Source organism: Alligator mississippiensis, chromosome 5 (assembly GCF_030867095.1).
Source record: "Alligator mississippiensis isolate rAllMis1 chromosome 5, rAllMis1, whole genome shotgun sequence".
Taxonomy (NCBI): domain Eukaryota; kingdom Metazoa; phylum Chordata; order Crocodylia; family Alligatoridae; genus Alligator; species Alligator mississippiensis.
The window spans coordinates 103985711-104000394 of record NC_081828.1 but is presented as its reverse complement, the minus strand read 5'-3'; the positions used below and the strand labels follow the sequence as shown (position 1 = coordinate 104000394).

At 39.9% G+C, this 14684-nt stretch overlaps 1 protein-coding gene across 1 annotated transcript in view; it reads left to right on the top strand.

Moving 5' to 3' along the window:
* CDH18 (cadherin 18) overlaps positions 1–14684 on the top strand; it is a 445884-nt gene that overhangs the window by 123279 nt on the left and 307921 nt on the right. The window contains exon 3 of the mRNA XM_059728627.1: positions 7013–7494. Within this exon, the coding sequence (XP_059584610.1) occupies positions 7267–7494 (228 nt within the window). The 5' untranslated portion in view covers positions 7013–7266. The remainder of the gene's footprint in view (positions 1–7012; positions 7495–14684) is intronic.

Below are 14684 nucleotides of genomic sequence, written 5' to 3'. Positions count from 1 at the left end.
GAGGAGCTGGATTCACAAGTGGCTGAATGTGCCACAGACATTGTTGTCATCCAGAGTTTGGAGCTCTTCCTGCCTCTCCTGCCACTCTCCATAGAGGGACAGATTGTCAGTTAGTGGCCAGGCACCATTCCAGCTCCAGCAGTGCCCTCTCAAGCTGCTATCTAGCTACCTCACACTGTTGGGTGTGCCCCTGAGTATAGCAGCAACAGGACCCCCTGATGAGCACCTTCCCCAGGTTTCATCATCTCTGGTCTGAGGGAAGGGACTGCTGCTGCTAATGCCAGGCCAGAACTCCTGGAAGATAGCTAAAAAGCCTATGTTCTCCAGCAGGATGTTGTTGAAGTGCCAGTATACCGGCCAAGGATGTTCAAATTGAAGCATGACCTGAGCATACATTAGATGGTGGTTGCTGAAAGGGCACAGCCTAATGCTACAGGCATGGAATTGGGTGATGTTTAGTATGGAGATGTAGATTAGGTCCACTTTGGAGTGGTATGCCTGCTGCTCCTTCACCCTGACAAAGGTGTGAAGGTGGTGGTGTCATCCATCAGGGTGATGGGCATGCTACCCATTCACCAGGGAGTGGTCAGTGATAACCCTGCTGAGGATGTCTGCAGTGGCCCAGTTCCAGTCCCTGCCAGTGCAGCCCTGCACCTCGAGGGTGATGTTAAAGTCCCTGCCAATGTTGAGGGTTACCACGTTGAGTGACCTCATTGATGGAGGGTCTTGTTAGGTTTGATAGGGCTTTTGTGGAAGACAGTGCGAGCCACAAGCCCCATCAGCAATCCTGCTTCCCTCCCATAGGCATAGAGGGCATTGTTAAAGCTGAGGGCCCACTGGTATTTCCATATGTTGCTCCACTTACGTCCCTTGCCTTCCCCCATGAGCGCCCTCACTGATTTGAGGACTTGGTGGAAATCCGCTCAATGCAGCATGCTCTCCAGGAATTGGAGGCACTGCTGGTCCCTGCAAATGTTGACTGTCATTTCTGGCAGGCTCTTTCCCCTTCCCACTCCCTGTAAAGGAGGAGGATGAGCAGCCCTTGCCTTTGCCCTTCCCCTGTTTTGTTTTGTGGGGAGACTGGCAAGTGGGGAGAGAACATGGGGCTTGCTGCATGAGGGTCCAGGATACTTCCTCTGGCTACATTGTGGGGTGTGAGTGTAGTGTGCATATCAGGGGCTGTGACTGGGGCGGGGAGGACAAAACGACAAACAAGGACACGTAACAGGGAGTGGAAAAAGCACGTTGCAGGCTTACTTAGCTGAAAAACAAAGCACTAGGGAGAAGGGGAGTAGTACAGCACAGGTCTCACCACAGGAGGGTAGGTACAGGGGTGCTGCTGCAGCAGCTAGCAGGAAAGCAGGTGGTGTTTACTGGTGTAGGGCCCGCACTTGCATTGTGGGGTCCCCTCTTGATGTGAGCAGCCATAGCAGTAGGTGGTGGCTGATGAAGCAGGAGGCCTTCCCTCCCGCTGAGAGGGGATGGGGACTGTAGGTCCAGGTGAAGGTGGTGGTAGCAGAGAGAACAGGACCAGCTCGGTAAAGCTCCTGCTGCTCCTAAGTCAGTAACTCTAACAGTAGCAGGGGAAAGTGGTGGCACTTCTTGGTAGGATGCTGGGTTAGATGGGCGTATCATCTGACCCAATAAATGGCAGTTATGTTCTAAAATTCTAATATGAATAAAAACAGGACATAAGGAAGGATAAGATGGGAAGTGGAAGAGTGCACATATCCAAATGTTTATATGTAGGGTGACCATACATCCTGGATTGGCAGGAAAGTCCCAGATTTCGGAGGCCGGTCCTGGCTAGCCAGTGAAAATTAAAACTAGTGTCCTGGGCACAGGGCATGGGATGCACAGGCAGAGCTGCAGGAGCTGTGAAATAGGAAGCCCTGACAAAAAGCAAAATTGCCCATTAACACTAATTGTTACTTCACAGTTGATCATTAACACCTGTGAAGTAAAGAACAATCCCTCATTAACGGGCCATTCAGAGCCTGCCCTGGGAGTTGTGGGGAGGTGTTCCAGATTGCACATTGTCCCACATGGTCACCCTATCTGTATCCCACCCAACTATGCAGTTGATCCAATAATAATAATAATAAAATTATCAGCGACAATATCCTTACCTCTCACATTTTCCTTAGACCATCATGGTTACAACACCACTCCAACTCTACCTAAGGAATGCAATTTAGTGCCAAGTTCCATAACTTGATTGCATGCCTGTCCTATCCAGGGCTATGATGAGAAGCTTCACAGGATGTAGAAAGGATGCAGGAAGTTAGAAAAATGGGGCTACATTTAATAAAACATGAATTCAAATTTGTAATTAATGTGAGGTTTAGAATTTGGGACAGAGGTTCATGGCAGGACTTGTTAAGGGCCATCTTAATTGCCTCTCATATTAGACTGTGCTTTTTCCAGATGGTAGAGTATGCCCATTCTACATTACTGTGCTCTTACTAGCTCCATGGGAATTCATTAGAAACCTGCTGCCATACAAAGCAGTAAGCAGTTTTGTAATGATTTTCAGCAGTGCTAGCAGAGCTGTCCCACATCATCATATTTAATTATTTATTTTAATTTTAACTCCCAGCAACAATCTCCTGAGGTATACAACTCATTTGCGTGAGAGTTCCCAGGAGACAGCAATCATACAAGTCTACTCTGCAGCAGCATATATCATTATAACACCAAAAACATAAAGCAAGACACTTACTCTGAAATTGAAGACAGTGGCATTGAGAGCACTTGGCTCTTGGAGAGTCAGGTATGGGAGCATCACCTTAAACATGAAAAAGTTCAGTCCAACATTTATTTCAGTCTCTTCCCAGCCAAGTGTACCTGAAATTTATTTTAACATAGGATGAAAGAAAATGAGCCTTTTCCATTTTACAACTTTATCACAAAGAAAACTAATCTTTCCCAGGCATATTTACTTTGTTTAAAGGGGTCCTGGAGTATGTGTTTGTGTGTGCATGTGTGCACAAAAAATGAATTTGAGCTTCTAGGCTTTAATAAGTAAATGTGTGTAGAGTAGAAGCTGGGTTCTTTAACAGTGTATTTCTCTTGTGTATTTATCTGAGCAATTATTTTTAAAAGGAGTTAACTAAAGCATGTTTAAATATTCTTTTAAGGGGGGGGGGGGGGAATAAACCATTAAAAGCTTTCTTTCCAGTTACAAAGTCCTGAGACACTCATATATAGTTATCCAGCCAACACAAAATATTTTGTGGTAGTCAAGACCTGTATTTTTCAATTAAAAAAAATCAAGCAAGCTCTTGTTTCACTTGATATCCTTTTATTTTGCAAAGGCTTCCTGAAATTACTCATATGTAATAAAAATAAAGATACATTACTTTTTCTCTGTGTTTTTAGGTCAGCTTTAAGTTAACTGTCTCCCATTGATTCAGAAAGACATGTCAGGCCACAAGTAACACAGTATACAGGATTTATGTGAGCATTTATGAATTAATTCTATAGATCACTTGTGGAGAAAAAATTCTGTGCAATAAATCTTGTTTTTTAATGGCATCATCTAAATTTGTACTGCCGCATTTATTTATATTTGCTTTTTATGAACAAGCAACATTTTCCACAAAACTAATTTACAAATTTCCACAAACGCCAGTTAGATAGTACTATTTTCACATATATATGTATGTACTGCTGAATAGCTCCATTGAGAGAAATCTATTTTTTTAAAATTTTTTCTTTGTTTTTCTTTCCTTTATTTTGTACAGTATGTGAACCCAAATCTGTTGTTTCCTTTTAGCCTTTAAAATGGAAGTGGGAGATTTTAAAGAAAAAATTAAGAATTTTTAATTTGTAACTTACTTTCTAACTTTCATTGAATTAATATCAATATATATTGGAACATAATAATTCCACCTACTTTAGTTTAATAGTAATCTCTAAATAAGGTATTATTGGGAAATCATGTGTTCAGATATAATATGATATTTTGAAATGGTCAAGAGGAAATGTTTTCTACTATGCATAGTAGTTTAACTAGGCAAAGTAAAATGCATCAGTAGTCTTGGATTTTGAACCCTAAACATAAAAGTGATTAAATAAAGAAATAGATTGCCTAGAAAGGTTGTGGGATGTCATCTATTTTTTATTTATTTATTTTTTAATACAGATTTGACAAATGCTTGTCTGGGATGGCTTACAGAGAGAATGCTGTTTTCAGCGGGGGGGTCTGACTAAAAGGACTGCTGAGGTTCCTTTGAGCCTTTTTTTATTTTTTATTTTTTTATTTGATTTGTAGCAGAAGGTAGAGTGTCCTACAGTACCTCTCTGTGCATAAGTCCAGCAAATATTCCTTGATTTAGTTTCCCCATCTGCAAAATGAAAACAATAATGCTAAACTCCAGGAGTATGTTATGTGAGGCTTAATGGGTTAATCTTAATACAGTGTTTTGAGAGGAATGAGAGATTGCTAACCATGTGTTTTGTATTGTGACATTGACTATTCCAAATCCTTTATGTATCTTTGAGACAAGATATTAAAACTGGGATTGGGAAATAAATAAACTTTAAAATCTATACAGGTATTTTCTCTTGGGTCTGAAATGCTGTATTATTAACATCACATAACTGTCCGCTATTGCGAACTACTTGGTTGCAATGGAAAATATGTGTCTCATTGGTTTTTCTACCTGTTAATTAGCAGCAAAGGTCTGTCAGGTATTTGGTCTGTGCTTTTGATGACACCCAATGAAATATATTTGGACTCAGTACAAATACTGAAAAGAGTGGCTAGTGTTTCCAAAGGGGATATTTCACTGAAACATGTATAGAAAGATAGAGAAATCTATAAACCATACAGCAGTTGGTGAACTCCTACCCCTATTTATTTCCTTTCATTTCTAAATTCTTCTCATAATATTTTCTAGGGTTTGTTTCTTTTTCATTCCCAGGGACCTCTTGGTAGAATGGACTTCTTCTCACTATTCCAGTGTGTGTGTTCAGTTGTTATTCTTTTTCCTTTGACTGACATTTTAGATGGTTAAACAATACAGCATGAATGGCAGGGGTGTGATTATCTTATGATAATCACACCCATGGGTGTGAAGAACAACAACATGTTCCACATAGAAGTTTCTGTATTAGCTCTGTAGAAAAAGAAACCAAAGAACAAAGCTTTGTGTTCCTCTCTCTTTCCTGACTGTCAGGGATATGATGTTCTTCCTTTACCTCAAAAATGTTGCTCAAACATTTTCTAGCATGAGGGGGGGACGGACGGAATCACAAGCAAAATTAGTGCTGATATTTAATGACTATGTTCAGTAGCAAAGAGGAGCGGTAGAAACAGATAACTTTAATATAAACAAACAAAATATAAGTAAACATTTCTTCTGTTTTTGTACAAAAAGTCAGCTAGTTAATTTATCTAATTGCAAATTTGTTCCTCCAGTGAAAAAGGGCAGTTTTGATTCCAGTGCTGCAATGACTGCTTGTTGATTTTTGTTTAATGTTTTGGAAACATGCAATATATAACCTCTTTAGAGACGATCTGTTGCTACAGAAATATTCTGATAAATAAACAAACTCCTTGCTCTTAATTTATTTTTTAAATTTATTTTCCCTCTACCAGAGCCTTGGATAAAAACAGTGGTATGCAAGATGTGAAACACCACTTTTTTATCCAAGGCTGATTTTTCCTTTTTTAAAAGAAGGGTTGAATGCACACTTGATAAATTTGCACCAATATAAATTGGGGAATGATTGGCTAGGCTGCAGTGCTGCAGAAAAGGACCTGGGGAGTTATGAAACAACAGTGTGCTCTTGTTAGAGAAATAGCATACTGTGTTGTATTAATGGGAATGTCACTTGCAAGTCAGGGAAAGTGATTCAGTACTGCTGAGGCCTTCCTTGGAAGACTGTGTCTAGTTTTGTGCACTTCAAGAAAGGTGTAGACAAATTACAAAAGGTCAAGGGAAGGGGAATAGAACTGATTAGATATGTAGGAAACATGAATTATGAAAAAAGTTTAGAAGAACTGGGATTATTTAGTGTGGAGAAGTGAACACTGGTGAGAGCAGAGGATTTAACAGCAGTTTGACAAATCCCTGGAGGGTGATTACAAAAAGGATGGAGTTAGACTATAAGGTGGTCATGGGACAAGGACAAAAAGTAACAGTCTAAAATTGCCACATGGGAAATTCTAGCTGGATATTAAGAATTTCCCAAATATGAGGATCATTAAGCAATGAAAATTATGTGCCTGAAGAGGCTGTGGAAATTCCATTCTTGGAAGTTTTTAAAGCAGATTAGACAGACACTTGGATGGGATGGTTTAGACAACAATGTTGATTCTGGCTGATATCCTGAAGTCCCTTTTAGCCCTATGATTCTGTGATTTCTGGGTAACAAACAAATATTTTTTCATAATCCAAGCAGTGCTGAGGTGTCAGACCATCAATATTTTAATTTCCAAAAATATTGTGTATGTGCAGTTAATGTTTCTGTAAAGTTCCAGCAATAAAACCTAGATAATAGCAAGAACTGTTTTGGCCCCAAGCTTCTGCAAGTATGCTTTACTTCTGACCTGGAGTAGCTATTCTTTCCTGGGATTTCTTTTGAAACTGCCTTTAGCTAATGAAGTTTTCCATATTCTTAGATTTCTGTGGAGAAGAAATTTACACAAAGGCCAAAAATTCATTTTGTGTAAACTAACAAATATTATCCATCATACAGTAATCTGTAGGTGAAAGGCCTAATCTTATACCACCAGTACCTTGTATTATCCAGTTCTCACAGAATACCTATTGTATGCACTTTGAAAGAGCCTCACTAATTCTTAAAATGCTTTTAAAAAGAACTGAAACACTCCACAAAAGTTTCAAAAGAATTTTTGGTTATCATAGAACCCTTTGAAGAAGCAATTAGCACAGCAGTGCATACATCACCCATTGAAGTATAAAAAAACAAAACAAACAAAAGAACTTGAAATGACTCTTTTCAGTGAAGTGTAAGTGGTTTTCTTTTTTCCTTCTGCTAGGTAAAAAATGGTTGGTTGTGCCAGTGTATTGTGAAGACCTCAAGAAACACCAACAGTTTCTCCACTCAGTTTTCATGATGTAAATGAAGTCTGGCTTTTCCCTAATGGGCAACTAAACCATGGACAGGCTAAAAAAAAAGTTTTGGACTGTCTTTATAAACCAGGCTTCACCTTCCCTCTTGGAAACCTATTAAAGGATTACAGTTGAAACAGACAAGAGAAAAGGAAACCTTGAACTGGAAAGTTAACCTACAATGAGAATTACGAGCACATCTTGTATCTGCCCAGTCCTAGTTTGTCTCTGTTTTGTTCAGAGATGTTACGGAGCTGCTCACCATGGCTCCATCAAGGTGACTAGAAATCAAACTAAACACATAGAAGGTGAAACAGAAGTACACCATCGTCCCAAACGTGGATGGGTGTGGAACCAGTTCTTTGTTTTAGAAGAGCACATGGGACCAGATCCTCAATATGTGGGAAAGGTAAGACTTTATTTCTTATATAAGGTACAGCAACACTTGCAGCGGAAAATATTGTCAATTCAGGTGCTTCCCTTGCTGATGCCTTCAAATTTAAAGGATACTCCCCACAGTGAATGATTCTACAGACACTTCAAGTGTATTTGCCTGTTGCCCATATTTAGTTACAATAATGAAGATAAAAATGATGTTGTCATTAAAAAGCAATGTTGTTTAATACTTTTTAGAGTTCTATATTAAAAAGGCAAATGAAGGTTGCTAAACTGAGTGGTGGACTTATGTACCTGCATCACATTCTGTATTACCCCATGTTTATAATGGTAAATATACTAAGGTGAGATACAAATTTGATTAATTCAGGACAACTTTAAACTCTCTTCTGAGGCATATTTTGGAAACAAATTTGGTTTAAGGTCTTGACCAACTTAAAAGCAAAATAGAGATGATCTATTTCAGAGGGAAACCCTATGTGGTGCACTCTGTGTAAGAGGGTAGATAGCATGTTCACCTCCAAATCGTGTGCTTAGGATTATGGAAATACCTTATCCACATCCGGTTAAGGCACAACTGAAGTGTTGCAGGAGCCCAGAAACACTGCAAGGACAGCTTTTTTTTGCCTAGCTTTTGGGTAGTCAATCTGGGAGGGTTGGGGTAGAGAGGGGGATTTCTTATACCATCCCACAATGTTTATGTATAAGAAAAAGGGCCAGCAACAAGTTGGTTAACATTCTGCAGTAGTGTCTGTGTGATATAATCTATGTTGAAAACTATGTTAAAAGAATATGAAATTTGCATAGTGGTTTATGAGCTTCAAAGTTAAAGGCTCATTATACACAGTTCCTTCATGTGTTATGATATCACTTTTTATTACATACACTAAATCAATATTATCTTGCTTCATTTATTGAGAAAGATGACAAAGTTGACCATGGAAGCAAAGGCAGGTTAGCTAATAGGAAAGAGGGCAAGGAAACAGAAATTATCATAAATTATCATCAACATGATGCATCCATGCTTAAGCCAAATGCATTCATAACTCATAAGATGTAATGGGTGAGGTGGTTCTACTAGAGAGTATTAATGCAATTATGCAGTTAGGCACTGCTTAAGCTTCTTCTATGGCTCTAATTAAGAAAGATTGAATTAAAATTGGAATAACTATAGGAAAAGGCCAGTAGGAGTGGGTAAGTGGACAGCCTATATTTAGAGGCCAAAGAGCTTGGAAAAGATTCCTAACAAACAGATTTACAGTAAAAGAAATACATATAAGAAAGCTAGCTGATTTCATTATAAAGCTGGGGAATGGACCCAAAAAGTCATGTCATCCATGTTTATGTGATAATTTACCATGCTCTAGGTACTATGTGATGCCCTGGGGAGACTGCTTCCTAAACTGGAGTAGGGTAGCTGCAGTCCTGGGATGGATTAATTAACATAAGGGAAAAATCTTTGGCACAGTCACTGAGCCTACTTGAAGTGCCTTGGATAAATTATTTTCAGTATAAGAAGAAGCCTACCTGCAGCAGTGCTGTGTGGTTGAAGATATTATGCTGGAGCTTGGGAAGCATGTGTAGCAGTGATTCCCAAAGGGTCTGTTACAGCACTCTAGTGTGCTGCAAGGACAACAGAAATGTTCTGCGAAATAGTGGCAGTATCTAACATTCTGTTTTAGCCTTGGTTTCTGTACAGAATGGAGTTTTCTCAGTGAACGAGATTCGTTAGCGTTTGTTTAATGGTTTTCTCTGAATGGGTAACCCCATCTGTCTTTGTTCCCCTGTGCACCACCCCCCCACCCCTTTTTTTTCCTTTAAACGATTAAAGGGTATCATGCTCACAATTTGTGTGTCTGATTTGCCTCATCAACATTAGTAAATGTATAGTAAATTTATACTTTCAGTACCTCTATGGGGTTTAGAAGCATTGACAGTGCCTTTTATATTTAGTGGTAACTTTGATTATTTGTTTTAATATGGAGATTGGTTGACCAGCATTCCAATGTGAGTTAATTAAGGGAGCGTGTTTTTGAAGACAAAAAAATAGAGGCTATGTTGTGCTAGTGTTTCTCTTAGTTGCACTGCTGTTGCATTTTATTATATTTACTTTATCAAAGTTTCATTTCATATACCTTTTAATTCATAAGAGTTTTTGATAGCGAAACCCTTGATCTATGGAAGAGGTTAAGTGGGCATCACACCATAATTTTAGGCTTCTATTCAATGTCACTGCCCTGTCAATGCTGTCAATTATTATTTCAGTAGTCTGTTCTGCCTCATTGATGTTAGTGTTACCATTTGATATCTGCCCTTTCACATTTTTCACACCCAATTTGGGAATAGCATCACAAAAGCAGAGTCATTATGTAAAATGCTGTTATAATGATTGCAGTCATTGTCATGGAAATGTGTGCAAAGGACAAGAACAGGTCTGCAATCAAAATGATACTTTTTTTCATCCTTATCATGATATGACTGTCAAGGCGATGGATTAATTTACTGTCATTGTCTATTTGTTCTACAGCATGTTAGGACAACAAGTCATCACCATATTTTAATACACAATATATACCAATCCCTAAAATATGTGATGTTTGCATTGTCTTAGAAAAATATTGCTTGCAGACTAGAAAATCATATGAAATTAATACTTATTAGTAATGCTTTTAAGATTTTCGTAAGTGCAGAGAACATGACAAAATATAGCCCTTTGCTGAATGAGATTGTGATAAGAATGAGAAATGATCCTTTTGCACATGATCAATTCTCTGTCTGGTTTTAAGATTGTTATTGGATTGCTTCACAGGGATTTATTTTTTTCCAAAACGATAGTTGATTTGGGGAAGATTTCCCTCCAAATATCCCAAGGGAACGAACCTATCTAACAGCTGCCTGACAAAATGTTCATTGTACATATGCAGTAAAGGAATGTCATCATGTGGGCCTTTTTGCTTCACAGAGTGTGTGTTCCAGCCTACATCAGATCTGCATTCAGTGAGATGGGGGTTTATGAGCAGATCTTACCCTTAAGAGTAATTGCAATGAAACAAAGCACTGCATGCCCCAGGAAAGGTATAATTTTAAGCACTGAAGGAAAGCAGGTTTTCTGAATGTATATACACACAGAAAAGACCCATATAAACTCCATATACACCCCAGTCCCTCCATGTAGTTCACCCCTCTCAGAAACAGCAGATTTGTTAGAGGAAATGCACAAGAAGTTTTATTGTTCTCTCATCTCCCATGATGTCTGCCAGTTACATTTCCCAGGCATTAAAAAAAACCAAACAACAAATTTTAAAAAGTGTGTGGGGGGGGAGGGGGTCAGGGGGTTCTTCCATCTTAAATGCCTGCAACAGACAGGTAAGCTGACTCCCTATGTTTAAAGGGCCAGCACACAGGAAATAGAATCATAGCTACACATCTTAAGTTGGAGAAGCAAGCAAATGCACATGGATGGAAGGGGCAGCAAAAATATCTTGAGTGAATATCCCTAGAGTGAATGACATAAAACAGATAGCATAAAGATACAAGCTTGGCAAGATTCCTGAGACTTGAACCTGTATTCTTTGTGGATCCTTTGGTTTTGTGACTTCTTAAGGGTATTTTCCCCTTGTGCAACTGCACAGTCCTTCCTACAAGGCATGAGCGAATCTGGTTATTCCTGCATTTCACTTCCTTAGGGTTATTTTCAAGAGTACTTCTCCCATAGCAGGAGGAGATTATTGTAGGGTTTTTTATTCTTATTTTTATTTTACCTGTCATCATATAATTCTTGTGAGATGTTATTTATAATGAGACGGTATAGCAAATGAAAGAAATGTAGTAATATGACTGTGAGATTAAAGAGTGTACAAGTGTTACACACCAACTGCTGCAGCTTCCTTAGCCTGACGAAGGGTTTTTGAACCCGAAAGCTTGCTTAATAACTATTCTCCAACTATTTGGGTTGGTCTAATAAAAGATATCAAATTCACCCAAGGAACCTTGTCTGCCAAGTGTTATAGAGAAGTTTGTCAAGCTTTTTTAAGTAAATCGTACAGTGCCATATTAAAATATTAAACTGAGAATTATATTGGAAAAGAGGTCTCAGTTGTCATCTTGGATTTTTAAAGTGACAATTTTGTTAATATTTTATTATTGTTATTACTTTACTTTCCTTGAAAATTTAAAATATGGTGTATCAAACACACTTCCTGGTAAAGAGAATGTAATTACATGGCACATAAGAGAATAGGTCTGACACATCACAATGATGGCTATAGTATTTTCCTGATTATATAAGGGAAATTACACCTTCTTTGTCATAATGTTGGTAAGGAGAGAAATTGAACTTACTTCTGCATAGAAAACACTAGCATGAGCCCTGGCCCTAGCCCTTCAGCTTCATCTTCAGTTCTTTAGCCATGGGTTCCCCTGCACTTGAAACTTTAAACATTATTATATGCTAAAAAAACCCCAAAAGTTTGAACGTTATTATATGATAGACGAGTAAACTGTTTTAAAATTTATTTTCATTATTTGAAACTCTCCTTTTCTTTCTTCATAAAGAAAATGAAATGGGAAATGTATGTTCTGCAATCTTATTGAAGATTTTGCACATGGTTAGCTATTCTCGTGTCATTATAAAGATGAGCGCAAGTGGCATAATAACATCTAGAACAATATGTGCTTCATTTTATGCCTGTTTAAATTATTTGTTTCACAACTAATACATTGAGATAAAAATGATTTTTCCAGAACTTTATAGCAATGTTATGGTAATAAAAATAAAATAGGAGCATGAACTTTCAAGCACAACTTCTTTGGTTCCTACCCTGACTGGGCATATCCCAAAGATTATGACTTAATGTTAATATTATTATTGTTGTCATTGTTGTGGCTTATTGTTATTGTTATTTTATCATTATTCAAATAATAAATGATATGTGTCTACATACATATATGCATTTACTGCTTTAGAAAATATTGAAAAAGGATTGCAAAAATGATGCATTAAAAAACAAATACATTAAAATACTAATTTTGCTTTTAGTTCTTTGTCTTTCACACTAGAAATTCTTGCTTGTTGACCTTGGTTGTACACATGTAGCAGGGTTGTTTTGCTTTGTTTCGTTTTGGGTTTCTTGATGCCCTCCTTCAGTCACTTCACCAGTGCCTGCACCTCTGGTAACAGTGGTTTGCCTCAGCCAGGAACATCAGTCCCTTGGAACTTGTGCATTTTGTTTTCAAGTTCCCTCACTACAGGGATTACCTGGCTCAGGAGGGCATTACTACTGCTAAGGCTCTTGGTAGCCTCAAGGAAGGGCTTGAGGACCATCAAGATCTGGGAGATGGTATCACACTCAGCTTTGTTAAGCGGGCCACTGATCCCAATCTCGCCATGCAAGACCATCTCATAAATGGCCATCTGTTGCTCGACCAACCTTTCAAGCATCAGGTATGTGGAGTTCCACTGAGTCTCCACATCCTGCATCATTTTGTGCTGCGGGATGTTCAGCTCTGCCTGTTTGTCCCACAGCATCTTGCCTCCTTGATGCTGTGGTGGAAGTAGCCCACCACCTTCCTGCATTTTGAAATCAGGTGTCTGGTTGTGACGGCACCCTCACTGGCAACCCTGTCCCCTTCCAAGACATCCCTGATTATGAGGTGCGGCTTGTATGCCAGAGAGCAGATGCCAACCAAGTTGTCAACACGGATGGCCTTGACAATATTGGCCCCATTGTCAGTGACCATGAACCCTCGGGTGAGCTCACCCTGCCCAATGAGCCAACCCTGCACCATGCGATTCATGGCCCCCATGATCTCTGTTGCCATGTGAGACTCATCCATCACCTTGGCTTGAAGGAGAGCCTACCGACAGCCTGACTGATTGCACCAGTGCTCTGTGAGGGAGGTGTAGGCATGATCTTCATCTCGGCTGCTCCAGATGTCCAAGGTCAAGTGTAAGGCCACGTGTGGACCTACCTTGCACAGCTCCTCCCTCAAGTACTTCCTGCATGCCTCATACAGGGAGGGAACCACCACATGTGGGCACTTTAAATGATGGGGCCACGAGTGCCATGAGCCATCTGAACTCTGGCCATTCAACTAAGGAGAAGGGCTAGTAATCCACTCTGGGTGACATCACTGTTCCAGGGTAGCCTGCCTCTGCTTTGGAGGGATGGGAGTTTTTGAGCGAGAGGGGGACTTCTTTTTGGGCACTCTTGCACTGGTGCCAGACTGAGGAGAAGCAAGGGCAAGGGAAGTGCTTGCAGAGATGCATCAGCATCCCTGTGGTGCTTATGCATTTCACTCCCTTGCTCCACCTGGTTTTGGCTTGGCAGTGCAGTCAGGTAGTATATGTGGGATCATCTGCCAGCTCAAAATAAACCCAGACCACACTACCTGCTTACTTCTGGGGTGTGGGTACATGCGTGGATGCTGTCTTTTCCCCCTCCTCAGCAGGCAGAGGCACAGCAACAGGAGGAGCGCGCTCAGCTAAGCCACTTGCCTCCACAACCACTACCTCAACCTTCTCTGAAGTGCTTTCCGGGAAAGGAGACCTCACTCTAGGGGAAATGTGAGGGGTGTGGAGCACAAACACAGATGATTCCCCCTCCTTCACCAGAATTTCCCTTGCTATGGCAGTCAGATCCAGATCCATCTCCAGCTCTTCCTCTGGCTCTGGAAGGCTCAGGCTGGGAATTGAAATCGGGGTGGAGGAGACTGTAATGCTGGTTCTGCTTGTTGTTGTCATGCTAGTGGTGCTTGAGATTGTTGTTGTGGCAGGGGTTATTGGAGCGGATGCAGATACTACTCCCATCTCCTTGGTGCCAGTAGCAGCAGAAGCAACATGGCTGCTAGTTGTTAGAAAGGGCTGTGTCTAAGTTTTTTTGGTTTGTTTGGGTTTTTTTGAGGGGAGGGGGGGGACTTAGAGCTCTCTCTCTGCCCCCTCTTTCACCCCAGCCAAAAGAGCTGCCACCTGCCTTTCCAACATGCTTCGTGTTTGGTGTGCTGGAAAACCAGTGCTTGTTTTTGTAATGTAATGTATGTATTTATGTAATATATAAATATATGTTCTGTAATACATATTGTGCTTCCCTGCACAGTCAACTCAGACTGTCAGGGAAAACACAGATTTCTTTTATGTGGGGAAAGATTTACAGAGAATAACAAAAACAAAAAGAGGGTTTTGGGGGACGAATAAATTGAAAGGAA